Source organism: Pseudonaja textilis, chromosome 2, assembly GCF_049901715.1.
Source record: "Pseudonaja textilis isolate UNSWEBS1 chromosome 2, rPseTex1.2, whole genome shotgun sequence".
NCBI lineage: Eukaryota > Metazoa > Chordata > Lepidosauria > Squamata > Elapidae > Pseudonaja > Pseudonaja textilis.
The window spans coordinates 211,147,473-211,167,201 of record NC_141991.1 but is presented as its reverse complement, the minus strand read 5'-3'; the positions used below and the strand labels follow the sequence as shown (position 1 = coordinate 211,167,201).

Sequence of the window (19,729 nt, the reverse complement as noted above, 5' to 3'; positions counted from 1 at the left end):
ACATGATATAAAATAGATATTAGACATTTGAATGTTATGATTTTAGAATGCACAAATTCAATGTTTAATGAGATTTCATATGATAATAACAATAAGATTTAAAGGTGTTGCACTTCGATTGGCAATCATAGGGGTAATTTTGCTTCTTAAGAATGTTGGAAGAGAAGATATGAAATTGTAAACAAGACAGACGAAAGTATAAGTATAATGAATAAAAAGATATAGAAATTCAGGTAAAAGAAATACAATTAAATAAGAAAATGAGATAACCATAAAAGAAAATGAAGAGAAGTAAAGGGGGAAATAGTGAGAAGTTGGGAAAAGAGTAATAAGATATGAACTTGAATACATAAGATGAATATGCATATGAAATTGTGTTTGTATGGAAATGTGATAACCCGGATCCATGCTGTATTCAAATAAGATGTTTTATTTGTTTTGTTAAAACTCAATAATACTTTATTAAAAAAAAAAGAAATATGATATGTAGCTTACTGCAAACCTAAACTTAACAAACAGTGCAGAGCTCAAATGCATTTTTTATTCAGAAAAAGTTGTACATGTACACAGACAACTTTTTAAAATATATTTCTGTTATAATATGATGCATTACTTTGGGTGCTTTTAGGAAAAGGGAAATTTGAAATGTAAATTTTGTTTTCATATTAAGAGTCATTTTATTCAGTTTGCTCAAAATAATTCCCATTTTACATTGCTAAAATGGTAGCAAATTACAAAACAAAGCTAAAGCTATTCAATTTGTATCTTGTCACTGTCTTCTCTCAAAAGACAGGGAAGTTATAAAGAGCAAGATGAAATAGCAGCTTAAAGAAACACGGTCAGTGAATACTCATTTTATTGAATGAGATTAAATTTCCAAATTCAAAGCCACTTGCATGATAGGAAGGAAAACACTGATAGTCTGCTCAAATATGTTATTTTTCAGAAACCATGGACACCAGTGAAGTATTAAAGTGCCATATGACTAGAACTGGTCAAATGTTGTCATTATCTTCAAAAGCATGTTTGGGCAGAATTACAGATCAACCAATGTGAGTTAAATAAATACCTGAAATATTCTACTGCAGATTGATTTATAAACGCCAGAAATCAGTATGGAATAGACAAGACCAAGTGTTATTAGCTAATCTTATTTCATTTAATTATTTGTATCCTGTCATTATTTTTACAAATAACTCAAGGCATTAAACATATCCGACATGGCTTCCTCCTATTTCCCCCGCAATATAACCATGATAAGTTTTTAAAAATGGGATGAAACCACTATTCAATAGATCTTCATCATTATCCTCATCATTCTAGCCATTGTCTATCCACTGCAGAGTAACAACTTCTTCTGCATATTTCCAACAAATACGGTCTTGAGCTTTCTTTTGCCAATTGGGCCTGCAATATTTGCTGATATCATCAATCCATCTTGTTTTAGGTTTCTTTTGTGAATGCTTTTTACCAAGTGGAATCCATTCTATAACTGCCTTAGTCTATGTGCCATCAGTTCTTCTTGCTATACAGCCCATTTCCATTTCAATTATTTTATTCTCTTGAAGATATCGTATGCTTTTGTTTGTTCTCTAATCCATGTGCAGGTCTTTCTATCTTGTCTTGTGATGCCAAGCATGTATCTTTCCATGGTTCTTTACACCATAAACTCTCATATTGATTTGAATTTAATAGATACAAATGCAAAAATATGCTCTTATGAATAAAAATGGTGGCACAGTGATTAGAATGCAATATTGCAGGCTAATTCTGCCCACAGCCTAGAGTTCAATCCTGACAGGCTCGAAGTTGATTCAGACTTCCATCCTTCCAAGGTTGGTAAAATGAGGATTAAGGATGGGGCCAATATGCCAAAATCACTCAGATATTGCTGTAAAGTACTATTAGGCAGTATATAAGTCAAAGTGCTATTGTTAGTGCTATTGCTAATATCAAAGGCACAGATAGATCATGGAAAGTATCTGGCATGTTTGTGAGTATCTTGGAATTATAACTAATTAGTAATTGGAGGAATTAAGTTGTGATATGGCAGCAAAAAGGATAAATGCAATTTTTAGGCTGCATTAATGTAAGTCTAATTTCCGAACCCTAGGATTTTATCCTTCTACACCATTATGCAGAATCTCTACCAGGTTCTAGGCATTTATTTTAATTAATTTAAATTAAGATAACTTCTAACTTTCTCAATAGTTAATTATAATTTATGTAAATAAAATCTTGAAGAATGATTCTGCCAAAAAAAACCCTCTAATTTGCTTATATATTTGCTTTAAAACAGCAGAAAGCTATAAAAGCTAAATTAAAATTGAAATATTATGTAAAATATATCCCCAAGTTAAATTTATCTTGATAACATCTGACCAATAGTTCAAAACCATTTGTCTAGATTTTGGTCATCTATGTTCTAATTGGAAATACATTTGAATATAGCAATTGAATAAGTTTTCTATAAATTTTTAAACTGAGATGAACACAGCTCTGAAGACTACTGCTAATAGCATTGTTTATCTATTCCAATGTATAGTGTAACCAGGAAGAATGACAGACTTTCACATTAAAAAAATAACATTAGTTATAGAATTTTACAGTGTATTTACAAACTTAAATAATTGTCCACAGGCAACAGTATCTCACACTGTGCCTTATCTAGTACAGTAAATTTACTTTCAAAATGCCTTCTGAAACAAGCACAAAATTCTAAGACCAGAAAGGATAGAGCATCCTTGATATAAATCATACTATGTAATATTAAAAATATTTAAGATTTTAAAAATAATATGCATATTAAAAATCATGTAAATCATTCATGATATAGGGGACAGAAAAATTATATTTATCCAATTCTGTGGTATATATTCAGAATTCTGTGAGAACCTGCAAGAAATCACAATTTATTTCAAAGTTTCCAAAATACTATATTAAAAGATAGCATGCAAATTACTAATAACTGTTGTATTTTGCATATTTTGAATTCATTACATTAATTATATACAAAGTTTAATAGAACTTAGGTGGTCCCATATAAAACAATCAATGGCTGAATTCTAAACACAATATATTTAGAATTATTTAAAGGCACATACAACAGAATTTAATTATTATGAAATTTACCTGCTTAAGACCTTCATCAGTAAGACGATCTTGGTTGCCAACATGAACTTTCTGAAGCTGAGGACATTGTGAGGCAACAGCAGACAGAGATGTATCAGACAGCTGTTTACACCTATACGCAGTATATTTTAGAAGTCCATGACACTTAGATGCTAGCATACATACACCAGTATCTGTCACATTACGACAATCAGAAATGTTGATTTCAGTTATATTCTGGCTTCGTGATGCAATTCTTTCCAGTAATTCATCAGTGACCTGTCAAATAATAGCCAATATATAAAATTAGACTTTATCAAAAATTATATGAACGAAACCACATGATAATGTCAATAAATATATATTACGTCTTTAGAACTGATTGCTCAGTGTAGATAGTTGGTACTTCACTGCACATTGCTCTATTATGTAGGAAAAGGCAGTTTTTAGATAATCTGTATTTAATTCTTTTAGAGCAAGATCCTATATTATTAGTTTTCTATTCCTACTTTTTGTGACATAAAGAATTAAAATGGCTATTATGTAACATTCTACCTAGAAACATTTCCAACTACCTATAATCTATGTCTAACATTCACAAAATTCTCAGTTCTCAACACAGATTTCGAAGACTGAACACTTTTGTAGACCTCCAAACCTAGTACTTGCATTAAGGAATATTAGTTTTGCACTAGAACAATCCCTCGCATCATTCCAACATTCAAGTAACCAGGATCTAATCTTTTGTCTGGAACAACAGAAAAAGTTCATGTTGCCCTATAATACACATTAGAGAAAAATCAAAAATTCTAGTTCTCAACACAGATTTCAAAGACTGAACACTCTGTAGACCTCCAAACCTAGTACTTGCATTAAGAAATATTAGTTTTGCACTAGAACAATCCCTTGCACTATTCCAACTTTCAAGCAACCAGGATCTAATCTTTTGTCTGGAACAACAGAAAAAGTTCACATTGTCCTAATACACATTAGACAAAAATCACAAAGAAAGATCTTAGGTATCTGGGTTGCATAAAATGTTTTATTTACATCATTATCATTCAGCTAGCTTATCTATGTGAAGCCATACTGTGATCCAGCAGAGTATGTGTAAAGAAAATCTCAACCACAATATAAAACCATGCCATGGCTTGTCATGTTTTGGTTTGAACAGAGATACTGGTTTAACAAATACCAGAACTCTTCATGCAGCAATGACTCTATTGCTCCATTTGTTTTTCCAATGTCTTCAATCACCACCTGGAGCAATTTGGAACACCATAATATATAAATTATGTAATAAATTATTGGACTGGATGCTCAATTTATAAACAATGGTTTATATAAAAGCAGGTATTGGTGCAATCATGGACAATTCCTTTATCCCCAATTGAGCCACTTCACTTCTGTACTGCTATCAAACAAAAGAAACACACACACACACACACACACACACACACAAAGCAACATCCAACCACACCAAAGACCTAGGTGCAAAGATTTGACATGGCTCCCTTTTCAGAAAAGGGGCAACATATTCTGTATCCAATGGAAGAGAATATATGTAGCTCAGGGATGAATTGTGTAGTCAATGTTCTCTGAACTTGATTGTACTTGCAGATGCTTCATTACCCAATAAATTATCATTGAGGATATCTAATCAGGTAATGGAACATCTACAAGCAAACAACCAAACTCAGAGAGTACCAAGGACTAGATATATTTTGTCTCAATAGCAAAACACTTCATGTCTCTTTGAAGCTTCTGTGTGTTTCTTACTATAGTAACTTGTAAAAAATTAGCACCTTTGAAAACCACTAAAAAATTATGGCACTGATGAATATTGCTAATAATGAAGAAAATCTCCTCTTAATCTGTTCCGGCAACATGCACCTCCAAGTTCTTGTGTTTCAGAAGGTGGCTTGTAGGAGACTCCCAACTTTCTCCAGGAAAATGTGAAAAGGCTAGAAGAATACAATTGTTATACATGGGCAAAAACATATTTTAGATTTTCCAAGTGCTATAAACCACTGAGAAAACATTACAAGGTCAGTAAAGGAAAACAAGAGTCATATTTGTTCACTTTTAGATGTGACAGGACAATATGGCTTCACTCACATTTTCATTCAGCTAAACATCTATTTGAACTTATATACAATCCTAATGGGTGGCATGTTGCCTGAAAAGGACATCTGTAAAATTTGCTGTCGGTGGCTCACAGTCTTCTCAAAGTACATTCTATAGCACATCAACCTGTGCTTAGTTTTACATATAAACATAACTATAAATTGCATTTGATACTCAAAATTATTTACTACCTAAGTAACCATCTGACATAGTATATATTCCATATGTTCATCTTTCAACCATCACTTTTTATCTGAAGAAAAAGACATTTATACTTTAATCTTGCCTACTCCATACCTGCTGACGACTACTGAGGTCCAATTGTTTCCAAAACTGGAAATCTAAACAGAGGTCACGCCAGTATTTACAAACCAATGATGCTGAAAGACATCGCTCATTCAAAGATAAATTGGAAAATATCTATGAAAATAAAAAGAGAAAGTCATATGCCTTCAAAGTTCCTTTTAATAACATGCCAATGGTAGTATTTTAACAGTTCTCCAATGCAAGCGTCATCTTTTTTTTAAAAAAAAATGTAATCCTAGCTGTATATCTTTCATAGCTACTCATTAATATGCTCCAATGGTTGCTACGTTAGCTATGAAAAATAATTAAAAATTAAAACTTGCACACATTCGTTTATTGGGCCAGCAATTTTTTATAATAGCTGTAAACTTCTGTCTTTAACCCATTAGGCTAAATTTAGTTTAAAAAGGGGGGTGGGGTGAGGATTATAGATAAAAAATGCATCTGTAGCAATTACATTACTAAATGGAATGAGAACATTTCTTTGCAGTGCATGAAAATCTGAGATGGAGTGGTACAACAGTCAAAAATTACGTTAAGTTATAGTAGGATTTGTCTATCAGAATGCTGGAACAAATTCACAAGCATTTGATTTGCTTTCTCCCCCCTTTTTGTAAATACAGATTCCACACCATTTCCATTAAGAGCCAAGATACACAGCCTTAATGGAAAAAAAGTCAAAAATTAACTGGAAAATGTCTGCATTTACAAACCCTTAGATAATGCATCATTTGAGCTTCAGGTGAGTAAAAAATGGGTACAAATACCTAGTGCTAATAAAACACATTGGACTTAAATACAGGTAGTCCTTGACTTACGGGTACAATTGAGCCCAAAATTTCTGTTGTTAAGTGAAACAATTGTTAAGAGAATTTTGGTCGATTTCACGGTCTTTCTTGCCCCAGTTGTTAAGTGAATCCTTGCAATTGTTAACTTAGTGACACAGGTGTTAGGTGAATCTGACTTTGCTTGTCAGAAGCTTGCAAAAGGTGACATGACCCTAGGACACTGAAACTGACTTAAATATAAATCATTGCCAACTGTCCAAATTCTGATCAAATGACTTCAGGGATGCTACAATGGTCATGTGAAAAATAGTCATGTCACTTTTTTCAATGCCATTGCAACTTTGAATTGTCACTAAATGGAACAGAATAGAATAACAGTTGGAACTAACCTTGGAAGTTTTCAGACAAATAGTCAGTAATCTCCCCTAAATAACTTCCAGTGTTGGAGCATTCACACTTTCTGGAAGCAAGTTGTTCTGTCAGGAAATTTCTCCTTAGTTCTAGGTTGCTTCTCTCCTTGATTAGTTTCCATCCCTTGCTTCTTGTCTTGCCTTCAGGTGCTTTGGAGAATAGCTTCACTACCTCTTCTTTGTGGCAACCCCTGAGATATTGGAACACTACTAACCCAATTCCAGCAACCATTTATATGTTTTAGCCTCCAGGCCCCTAATAACCTTTGTTGCTCTTCTCTGCACTTTGTCTAGAGTCTCAACATCTTTTTTACATTGTGGCGATCAAAATTGGATGCAGTATCCAAGTGTGGTATTACCAAGGCATTATAAAGTGGTATTAACACTTCATGTGATCTTGATTCTGCCCCTCTGTTAATGCAGCCTAGAACTGTGTTCGCTTTTTTGGCAACTGTTGAAAGTCAGTCCTAAATGAACTATTGTAAGTCAAGGACTACCTGTAGTAGTCAATTCAAAGCAAAGCTGATGTCTTTTTTTTCTGCCATCATTAAAGGATAATGTAGTGGTATCCAAATAAAAAAGTAAAAATAAACTATCAATGAAGAAATGTTTAGAATGTGCAACTATTACATTGGTAGCCTACTTCTTGGAATATTGTTTTAATTATTTCAATGCAAGTTACCCACAGTAAATAAGCATTTAACTTGAACTAATTTGAATATATAACATTTATTAGAGGCATTTGTTTAATGACTGTTAATAACAAGTTGCTATTTTAAAAAATTGGAAGGCAGTACTCTGCTCTATTAAGTAAACTTATAAATTCTATCATTATAAACAGCAATTACAAGTTAAGGCAGAATTCTTTGGAGGGTCACTCAAGGGCTTTTTGTTCATCGATTTCAAGAAGAACTGAAGTAACTGCAATAGTGTGGAACAAAGAAACAAATAAAGCAGTTTTGTAAAATATCAAAAAATTTATATTTCACCAGCAGGTAGACGCTCAAGGGTCTTTAGATTGGATCTTTAAAATATTCCCTGGTTTCCATGTAGAGAGAGATGTGTGTCATCTTGTTATACAGTTTCCTGAATGCCACCTATGCATTTTACATAATACTTTATTCTGCTTGATTCTTCTCAGACAATTCTCAAGGTACCAGAGAGCCAAAATAAAATAATCTAAAACTTTCAAATATATATTATAAATGTCAAAAAATAGGCTTATGTTTTGGAAAATGAATCTGTGAATCATTTGGTATTAAAAGTCCCAAGCTATCCAGTTAAACTTTTAAAAAAGCAAAATAAAACCCTGCAATATAAGAAGCAGATGAACAGCTTCCAATTTCAGACTTACTTCTTCCTGCAATTCCGGTATAACAGAAATGAAAGCTGCAATTATCAAAGCTACACCAAATAATTCACTTTAATTATCACTTGTTCATATGAAATAACTTTATTTATTGAAAGATTTGTTTATAAACATAGAAGAATTTTCCACATCAAGCTGAACAAGTTCTGAATTACTGAGTATTACCTTATGAAAAGATAAAAATTATCTCCTAAAAACATTCATCATCTTCTCAAGTCAGGGATTCCATTTCAGTTAAGACTCCTTGTCAGCATTGCTTTCAATAAACCTGTAGCTCAGTGCTTTAAATGGATTACAAAACAGCACAGACCTCAACACAAAGTCTTCATCCCCATCTCTAAGGCAAAGTAGCACAGCAAAAGCAATCTAATAACAGGTTTGACACCCTGCAATGGGATTCCAGGCACTGCTGCCACTGATTGTTTTTAACACACGACTGAAACACGGAATGAGAAACAGGTAGAGGTGCGACGTAGCCAAAGCAGAATGCAACACAAAGGTATCTAAGAAATCAGTGAACAGCAGTTCTTGAAGATCAGGAGGGAGGAAGAAAACTTAAATGACAGCTTATTTAAAAGCAAGAAAAAAAACTAGATAACCACAGCATACCTTGGAAGTCTGCGTATCATAGCTATCTGACAGCACCACCCTTGACAGTCCATGCCCAGCAAACCCACCTTGAGAAGGATGGAGGGAGGCAGCTGGTTAATATCCGGCAGCGGTGGCTGCGATTCTTGGCAACAGTCCTCCGGGTTTTCGGGGGGTTCTTCACAGTAAGGTTCGCCCGGCTCGGGCCTCTCTCTCCCATCGAGCTCCGGCAGGTGCGAGGGAGAGCTACTTGGGATTATCTCCTTCCCATCCTCGGCGACGGAGTCTTTAGGCGAAGCTTCCCGGGCACAGTCTACGGCCCGGGGCAGAGGGCAGAGGTGCTGCTCGGGCAAGAGCACCTGCTGGCATTCGGCGGGGTCGGTCGAGGGCGGCGAAGGGGCGCCGGGACCCGCCGCATTTCCCCGGAGGATGGCGCAACGGGGCTGTTTCCGCGGCGGATAGGCGCGCAGCCCGATCCCTTTGCGCTTGCACACCATCTCCACGGGAGCCTCGCTGCTCTCCAGCGCAGACCCGAAGAAGCCCCGGCGCGCTGGCGGCGGCGGCGGCGGCGGAAGAGGCGTCGAAAAGAGCAGGCTGGAGAAGAGCAAACGGCGGCGACCCTGCTCTTCCCAGACCGACACGGGAGGCCAGCGCAAAAGGCGCCGAGCGTGCCGGTCGCCGGAGGGCTTCGCAGCCGTGTAGGGGAAGGAAGGCGACGGCTGCTCCTTCGCGGCGGGTGGCCTGGCACTGTGGACCAAGAAACACAGCATGCAGGGGCCCCGGAGGAAGCAGGTCCGGGTCCGTGGCGGCGGAGGGACCTTCCCCCTCAGGGGGGCGCGGAGGTGATTTTTCTCCGCTTTCGGATTAGTGCTTTTCCTCGAAATAGTATGGCCCATATAGGAAGCCGAGCCACCGCCACCCTGCTCGGCAGGACCTTTTCTGAGCGGCGTCACCGCAGCTCAGCGAACCTCACGACATGGCTCCCAGCGACTATTCCTTGACTCTCGCCGGGGCCGGCAACCACAACGCCTCGGCTTCCGGGACATGGAAGGAAATGGCCAATACTTCCGTCTCCCTGATCCGCCCCCAAATTAGAGTTCTAAATATAACCACAACAAACCAGGGACTCCATGGAAGCCCTCGCTTCCGGTTCCGCTTAGAATTGTCCCACGTGATGGAGGCACGTACTGAAGTTTAAACGTTAAACGCCCGAAAAACGCCGGTTCTACTTAAGGTGGGGGATGTGGTTGGAACCTAGAAATTTGTTCATCCTAGGGCTCTCTGCCCTCGCCAAGTCATATTAAATCGGATAACGTGTTTTTAAAAGGAAAGGGGAGGGGCCAGTATTTTACTTACTCGTTTAAAACAGATTTCAGTGCAGAATGGATGCCCAGTTATTTTTTCACTAAAAGGCATTGTTTTCTTCCCAGCTTGGCGGCGATCTATGATCTATTTCTATGATCTAGAAACGGGTATTTTGGGACAACTTTAGATGTAGTTTATATTTTCAAATTTATTTATTTATTTTGTATTTTCTTTTTCTTTTTTTGAAAACAATTTTATTGGTTTTTAAAGACAAACAAAACATAAAAACATCCAGCTTTCTTTCATAAATATACAAACAGTGTGTCGGTTGATTTACCAATTTTTTGTGCATCCATTTCGTAGTCTCAGTTACAGTTACATTGCATGATAACTCATATTATCAATCAAAAATTAAATACCCTGGTATCACTATTAAACAATCATTTGACTAATTTTATTCATTCATACTTTGCGAGATAACTATAATTTGCTTAGTTTATTTTATAACAATTCATATAATCCTACTAAATCTATCCTAAATACATTTTATAAATATATCAAAAAAAAATCTTTATACATTCATTATTTTCTGAAATTCTAGATATTCTATTATTGTATTTTATTATCTAACCATTGATAGAAAAGGTCCCAAATTTTATAGAATTGTTTATCCTCCTTTTCTCTAATTTCAAATGTCAATCTACTCATTTCAGCACATTCCAATATTTTCTTAATGATTTCCTCCTGCGGTGGTATTTTCTCATTTTTCCAATTCTTGGCAAATACAATCCTAGCCGCTGTTAATACATTTACAATCAGGTATTTCAAATCTTTACTATATGTATCAAGTAAAATTTCCAATAAAAAAATCTCTGGTTTCAAGTCTATGTGTTTATCATTTTTTCCAACTACATGCGAATTTTAGTCCAATATTTTCTAGCGTCCTCACAAGTCCACCACATATGGTAATATGAGCCAGGTATCTGATGACATTTCCAACATTTTTCGGATTTATTCTTGAACATTCTTGCTATTCTTATCAGGGGAAAATGCCACCTGTAAAACATACAAATTTTCTTTATATGCTGTTGACATTGTCATTTTATAATTTTGAGACCACAATTTTTGCCATTTCTCTAAATCAATTCCATATCCAAAATTCTTCCCCCAAGCAATCATAGTTTCTTTAACTTCTTCTTCCTCTAGTTTAATTTCTAATAAATAACCATATAATTTTTTAATCACCTTTTCATCAGTACCTGTCAAAATCTTATCTAAATCAGTCAATTTATCATAGAATCCTTCTGTTTTAAAATCTTCATCATACCTTGAATGTATTTGCACATATGAAAACCAATTCATCTTTATACCTTGTTCCTCTAAATTTTGCATCGATTTGGGTTCACCCTTTTCATCCAATATTTCCCCATATTTCCCCCATATTTCCCCAATTGTTTGTTCCTTCTTGTATATTATAGGATAGGAAAATGCTTCAATAGTCAATAACCAAACTGGAATTTTCAAATAACATTGTCTTTTAATCTTCTCCCAACTTAACCACAAGGACTCCCGTATATGATGTCTTCTAAAATAGCTCTGTGTTTTAGTTCCCTTATACCATAAAAAAGCATGCCACCCCAACAACAAATCATGTCCTTCTAGTGTCAACAATCTAGTCTTTCTTAATGTTATCTATTCCTTAGCCCACATCAAATTTACAGCTTGATAGTACAACTCCCAATTAGGCAAACCAAATCCTCCTCTAATTCTAGCATCTTGTAAAAGTTTTAACTTTATTCTCGCTTCCTTACCTTGCCATATATACTTCAACACAATTTTATTTAAATCTTCAAAATAGTCTTTTCCAAACCTAATTGGTATTGTTTGAAACAAGTATAAGATTCTGGGTAGGATATTCATCTTGATTGTTGAAATTCTCCCTATTAATGACAATTGTAGATTTTCCCATTTCATCAAATCTAACGCTACCTGTTGTTTATTTTTGTATTTTCATTGACAGAACAAGGGGTGACAAGATGCGAGAGAGTCCGTTCCATTGCTGTTCCCTTGTTAATTTCGCCTCTGTCCCAATCCAAATGAGATAAAAGTCGTTATTTCTTTCAAAGAAGGTATCCTACGGTAGTAGCTACAAAATAGGCGCTCTCTGGAAATGGCAACATTTTCTCAGCCCTAATAGTTATTTCCCTAATACTTTTGAACGTTACTGACATTTTTTCCTTTGGATTTAACTCTAGAAATGTTATTATCTGCATGTCAGCATTCAACGAAATATCAGTGATTTGTTCCTTGTAACCAGAAAGCACACAGTTAATTAAATTTTAAGTGTTTTCAGACAGCTATAAAAACTAAATTCCAAGACATTCAAATGTAAAAACTAATATTTGTTCAGGGTTATCAAGTTCTTGGCATATTTTAACAGTGATGTTAAAAGACAAAAAAAAATCTTGATGAGGCCATTACAAAAATACTGCACGAACTTTATTTAAAAGCACTTTTCAAATACTGTTAATGTTAAATGGAAAAAAATGAGATATACATCTTTGATAAATGGAATAAAAAGAAAGTTTGGAAAGAGAACATGTAACTACAAGAAACAGAAACTAATGCAATAAAATACATTGGGAGTCTAATACTAGTTAAATTCACATAATCATCATTGTAGAGAATGTCTATCCCAGGGGTGTCAAACTCCTGGCTCACAGGCCAGATGCATCAGCTGCTGGCCCCGCCCCTGTCTGGTTTAGCAAAGGGGGGGAAAGTCCCAATATGTCACGTGACACCACTTTGACAACATGAGTTTGATGCTCCTGGTCTATCCATTGTAGGATGAAGGCCTTTTCCAACTAATACGGTCTTGAGCTTTCCTTTGTCCGTTGAGTCCACAATGCTTGCTGATGTCATCACTCCATCTTGTTTTAGGTCTGTTTTTGGATGCTTTTTATCAAGTAGAATCCATTTTATGACTGCCTTTATCCACTTACCATCAGTTGTTCTTGGTTTGTGACCAGCCCATTTCCATTTTAATTCTTTTACTCTTGATGGCATTGTATATTTTTGTTTGTTCTCTAATCCATATACAGGTCTTTCTATCTTGTCCTATGATGTCAAGTATGTACCTTGCCATGTCTGTTTGAGCCACTTGTAGCTTTTATATTGATTGTGAGATTAGTGCCCATGTTTTGCTAGTATAGGTTAGAACAGGTAGCACACACTAATCAAAAACTTTTCTCTTTAGGCATAGGAGGTGGTTCTTGAAAATTACGTTTAACTTGCCAAATGCCTGCCAATCACATTTAACACACCGTTCAATTTCCTTTTTTATATCACCTTCCATTGGGGATCCATTGGCCAAGGTATATGTAGTGGTCTACTACATCTAAATTCACATATATTAGCCAATCCATAATATTTTTCCCACCTCCGTTGAACACCTTTATGCTATAATTTATTTACTTAAACAAATGTATATGGCCACCCAACTCACTCTCAATGAGTCTGTGTGGCTTACAACAATCAAAACAAAATATAAAAACCACAGCACTGCCCTGCCCTGGCAACAACAAACAAGCATTTGATGGGCTATATCCTGTTCTGGAGTCCCCAGGTTTGTTGGCAAAACCAGGTCTTCGGGGCCTTGTGAAAAATTGTCAGAGTGGGGGCCAATCTTACCTCCGTGTGGATGATATTCCACAGAGAGAGAGCCACCATAGAAAAGGCCCTTTTTGGTCCTGCTAAATGGACTTCCTTAGGAGAGTGGACCAATAGCATTCCCTGCTTCCCCACTCTGTTGGGTAAAGTAGATGTAACTTGGAAAAGATGCTCTTTCAAATAACCTAGTTCCAAGCCATGTAGGGCTTTGAAGGTGACAACTAGCACTGGAATTGGACCCGGAAGCAACTCAGCAATGCAGCTCCCCCAGGAGAGCACATCTAGGCCTATATAAAAGCATGCATATAAGACGTGTGTTATGTGCATATCTAGACCTATATAAAAGCATGCAAGCTGCTGCATTTTGAACCAATCGAAGCTTACAGATATTTTAAGGGTAGCCCTAGACGAGGTAACTAGGGTGTGGATGCCTCTGTGAATAGGGATTGTTGGTCCAGGAAACAGCATAGCTGGCACACAACTTGCAGTTGCTCAAAAGTCCTCTTGGCCATGACTGCCACCTTTCCTTGAACAGGAATTGTGAGTCCAGGACAACTCCCAGATTACATATCCAGTCTGCCTGGGGCAGTGCCACTCCATCCAGATGAAAGGTGGCAATTCTCCATAGATCAAAGAACTTCAAACCCAAAGCCATTCCATCCTATCGGTTCAGTTTCAGCCAGTTGTTCCCCATGCAGCCCTTAATAATCTTCAAGCACTGTACTGTCTCACTTCTTTCTGATAAATTTGATTTTACCCTTACACTTAAAAAGGTTAGACTTTTCCCATTTGATATGCAGAGGGGAACATCTGCAATTATAGGGGAACATCGTAATATCACTCTGAATTATACGTAGAGTTGCAGACTATGTATCATGGATTATAAATTATGTATCCCAGTCATCATGAACAATGGCCATAGATATTTCAAAATTCCTGCATGTTATGCTTATGGAAATGAGAAATCCTACACCAATTCAACCATCATAATTTCTCTTGATCTGAAAATTATTTTGAAAAGAGGCTTTTAAATTACTGCACATTTCTTATTTTCAAGATCTATGTATACATTGAAGATGTGCAAAACTACTGTGGTCCTAACATGGAAATAAGAAGCTAAGTACAGCCTTGTCCCAAGTGTGTATATATTGTCAGTTCTTTTAATAATCCAACATGAAATACTTGAGAGCAGAGCTATTTACTTAGATGTCTGAGTACAGCTTAATGGGCTTTTTTTAATGTTCTATTTTAGTTGCCTCTTTCAGGTGACAAAATAATATTTTTTACCAGGAACAAGGAAATGTTTAGATTTTTACAATCTGCAAGATTTCAGGATTTTTTCAATTTGTATAATCATTATCCTTTTGTTCCTAGTCCCTTTAACGGCCATATTCATATTAAGAATTTTTTAATAAACTAACATGATTGTTCCCTTACCTGCCTCCTTGTAATCGAGCATAATAATAATATTATACTATTGATATATATATATATTTTTCTAATGGGTCAACATGATATCCTGCACTTCTTGTAAAATTAGGAATGCCAGTTACATAATACAAAAGCATAAATTGGAATTTAACTTCTTTGTCACTAGGTGGTAGCATTGTTTCAGGTAAACTGAAAGCCTGTCAGGAATTTTAACAATTTTCAAAAAATCCATTGCTGAGAGAAATTTAATTTGTTATTGCTTTAATTTGAGCAGCAAATTTAATTTCTTCTTAGCTAATAATGGATTGGAACTCTAAAATCAAGTGATAGTGTGAAGCTAGTTAAAAATTAGTTCTCTTCTGTAAATAAAAGACATTAATTATTCCTTACAATCCAGGCTGAACACATTTATTTCTTTATGGACATTTAGTCATTTGTGAGAAAAATCAGTTGAAGGGCAAATCACATTCTGAAGCAGTGGCAGCAGTAATAAAAAGTGGATGCCACACTTCTCATATTAAGAAGGCAAGAGAAGATATCTGGGTTTTTTGCCTGGCACCTAGTATTCACAGAGAATACTATTGTTCAAAAGGATGCTTACTTGGGAGAAGACCCTCAGATACAACTTATAGCTAGATTAGCATTGTTATTACCAACACCAACTCCCCAAAAATAAAAAGGAAATCATGTGCCTATAGAATGCAGTAAATAAATGCAGTAAATAAAAATCAAGGCTGATATGTCCCTGCTCCAGGGTTTTAATTTCTGCCTTTCTGATGCAATAGGAACTTGGGTTTTCCCTTGATTTTACTGGGGGCACTTCAACTATGTTGCCATAGCAGTTCTCTTTAGCCTGCTTCCTACCTTGCCAGCTTGTTTCCTTTAAGAAATAGCATAAAGGGCAGGAATAGACCTGTAACATCAGGACTAACAATCTGCTAGATCCCAAGGGATAAATTTATTTGCAGTTGGAGGCAAGGACCGCAATAGAATACACACCAAAACAAGCATCAAGAAACAGTAATCAAAAGCTAACATAACTAACTCTCCCCTCCCAAAATAAATGTAATGCTCTGCCATAAATATTTACACTTGGATTGAGGGAATGGAGAGCACATAAGAAGAAATAACATAGTGTATTTTTATTGCTTAATAGGCAATTGGAAACCCATTTGACAGTCTGAAATTGACAAGATTTCAAAATGCTGTTTCTTCCCCTTTCTGATATATTCATAAATTTAAAAAATATATACACCTTCCTTATTAATGTCCAGTCACACTCTGAGGAAAGCACTAGCAAAGTTAGCACTGAAAATATTCATTTGGAGCCTATGGCACAATAAATAAAGCTTAGCATCAGTTGAGAATCCCACTTAAGCAATGTTTGCTAACAGCTCATATAGTAATTATCTTAAAAAGATTTCTAATAAAAATAGAAAGTAAATGATCTTTAAAAAGTATTGCTTGCAACAGTGCACAACAACACTAACAACCATAACATAAAGGACACTTCTAATAAAGAGGAGAAAAGAAACTATATTGACAAAAAAATAGAGTTAGAAGAATGTCACTCCTCTCTCGTAACATTAAACCCAGTGGTCAGTAATTTGTATCACAGTACCACATCACTGTGTTAGTGTCCTAGCAAATTGAACTTAACTCCAGTAAAAATTTCACTAGACAGAAAAGACATAAATAAATCTTCGAGAAGCCTGTTGAGGTAATCAGCTAGCTGTTGATCTGAGAAAATGGTTTGGCATGCAAACCTCTTGCTCCAGAAAAGGAATCTTCTTAACTTTGGACAATAATTTATTTCAAAAATGCTCCTGCATATGAAAGTGTTTTGGCCACCTTCTTTATTACTTCTATAAGTTTTTAAAGGTCAACTATCACCACAGTTCCTTCTAGGTAGATCATATAAGATGTAGGCTTCCCAATGGAGAGTCTTTAACTTTGCAGATAAGTCATGCTCAAACTTGGGGTGTCAAACTTGTTCCATACCACTTGGCATGACATAAGTAGTAAATGTGAGAAGATCACCTTATGTAGCATACATTCTAAGTCATTTGGGAGATATGCATGCAGAGAGAGACTGCTATCTATCTTAAGAATGTATTCCAGACTTTAGAGAAGATTCGGGAGCTAGCAGAACCTTTAAAACCCTACTTGTGATAAAGAGAGAAGAGCTTTGTTGTTAAATAAAGCAGCAAGAAATTTAAATGATGTTTTAATGAGGGATTCTAAAATTTTAACCTATATAGGACTTGCATAAGTCCATTGATGCTGAAACTATAAAAGATGAGCAAGGATAAAATTCTTGATAAAAACTTTTATCTGGAGATTACAAATGTGAGACCCCTATTGGCATCACATTTAACTTGCACTGAGTATACCTGCTGCATACCACTCTGGAGAGTTCCCTGTTTTTACTGTGTTATGAATGGTTTAACCCAAAATAAACCAATGATTGTTGGGGTTAAACCTTATCCTGCTGCTCTATTGATTAATTATGGTGTCATGCATTTCCTCTATTGGGTCAGTAAACTACTGGGTGAACACAAATACAGGGAATGTTGTAGAATACTGGGGAATTTTGAAATTTTGAGCAATAATGGGCTTGTCAATGTATTTCTTGATCCTCATCAAGCTTCAAGCCTTACCTAATTTTATTTCATTTTTTAGATTATTTTAATTTTAAAAGATAAATTGGAAATTAGTATGCAGTTAAGTAAAGGAAATTTTGCTTTGTTAAATTAAACCAACAGTGCCTCTGGATTCTACATAAACCCAAAGAGCATTGCTAGAAAATTAAATTGGTATAACTGCAGCCAAGGACTTTGTTATATGGTATGTGGGTGTTTTGTGATCTGCAATGACAATCTTTTAGTCAGAATGTCCATAAAATACACACAAAATTCTAGATGTGTCCACAAGTCAAAAATGGTTGAGATGGCTGCTACAAAAATATCCTTCATTTGTCAAAACCAAGAAGGACAAATGAAAAAAAACTGAATTACATATCCTATAGATAACTGTTTGCATATTATAAGTAAATCATTCCTGTCTGCTAAATCAAAAACTTGTTCAGAAAATATTTCTACAGCTAACTTCTTTAATAAACAGCTTAGATTTTTCTTGCTAAGTTTTTACAGTTATAGACTTCACACATACATAAAATATTCATGCAAGAGGCAGTAATTGTTTCCATCTTTCTCTTAAATAAATGTTAGATACTGCAAATGAGTTGGATATAGCCAAAATGTTTTATTGTACTTATTTAAAAGGGAGAATTGAACTATGAGCAACCTTACTATTTCTGTTGTTGTAATTGTGTATTTTTTTTGATAATTTAAATCAATTTAAGTTTTAGCTAAAGGTAAGAAAATTATCAAAATAGTAGCATTAGCAATAGCAGTTAGTTTATGCATCACTTCACAGTGTTTTACAGCCCTTTGTAAGCAGTTTACAGTCACCATATTGCCCCCAACAATCTGAGTGCTCATTTTACTGACCTCAGAAAGATGGCAAGTTGAGTCAACCTTGAACTGGTGAGACTCGAACTGCCAAACTGCTAGTAGCCAGCAGTCAGCAGAAGTAGCCTGCAGTACTGCATTCTAACCACTGTGCCACCATAGCTCATCCCTCTACCATAATATACTGTATGTCTGATTCTAAAAACACTGTTTTTTAATATGCTAAATATTGTCAATCAAATAATTCATTTTTTCCATTGTTTGGACAATCCCATTGTGATCACCTAGTGCTCTAATAATGATGGGGAAGGCATTTGCCAGTTTATTTCATAATCTTTTTTATTTCAGTTGGTAATCCTGGTATTTTAAAATCTTTTCCAGTTATTTCTCAGCTACTCTATTATAGTTGCCAAATGTATGAGTTAAACTTGCTGTCCTTCAACTTTGGTGATGTCCAGGATGTAATGTCTAGATTTTGATCTGTCTGAATTTGGAAACCTTATAATACATTGTTGTAAGCCAATCTTAGTCTGCTTGTAACAAGATGAGCAGCAATATTTAATAATAAATATTTATTTTACTTTTAAATCAGTAACAAAAAAAGAGAAAAAGGAACAAAACACAAAGATAATTGTGACGGATACATTCTCAAAGGAAAAATGCATAAAAAAGTGTTTTTTTAAAAAAATGCAAAAAATACAACAGAAAAAACTATTAGAAAATTTACTTCTGGTATTTAATAAGTAAGCATGGTGCTGTAGTGCCAGATTCAGAAAACCAAATCCTCCCTCATGAACTGTTTTGTTTGGGAATTACAATTCCAAAAGTTTGCTTATTTCCTGAATAATGGACATTGACTTTGAAGTCAAAGGAAGAAAGGAGTTACTGCTTGTAGTTTGTCAGAATAACAAGTTGAATGGGACCTTGGAGTTCTTCTAATACAATCCCCTGCTCAGGCAGGCAACCGCATATCATTCCAGACAAATAAATGTCCAACCCTTTCGTGAAAGTCTCCATTGATGGAGCAGCCCATCATTTCTGAAGGCAAGTTGTTCCACTGGTTTATTGTTCTCACTGTCAGGATTTTTTTCCTTAGTTGTACATTACATTTAAATTACATTTCCTGTAATGATAGTCTCAGAATCAAAGAAC

At 35.5% G+C, this 19,729-nt stretch overlaps 1 protein-coding gene across 2 annotated transcripts in view; it reads right to left on the bottom strand.

Annotated features, from left to right (window-relative positions):
- Positions 1-10,878, bottom strand: part of FBXL17 (F-box and leucine rich repeat protein 17) — a 181,822-nt gene extending 170,944 nt beyond the window's left edge. For both annotated transcript variants that reach the window (XM_026719686.2, XM_087926979.1), the window contains exons 1-3: positions 8,789-10,878; positions 5,536-5,658; positions 3,133-3,390 (exon numbers count right to left, since the gene is read on the bottom strand). In XM_026719686.2, the coding sequence (XP_026575471.1) occupies positions 3,133-3,390; positions 5,536-5,658; positions 8,789-9,595 (1,188 nt within the window). In that variant the 5' untranslated portion in view covers positions 9,596-10,878. The remainder of the gene's footprint in view (positions 1-3,132; positions 3,391-5,535; positions 5,659-8,788) is intronic.
- Positions 10,879-19,729: the final 8,851 nt, after the last annotated feature.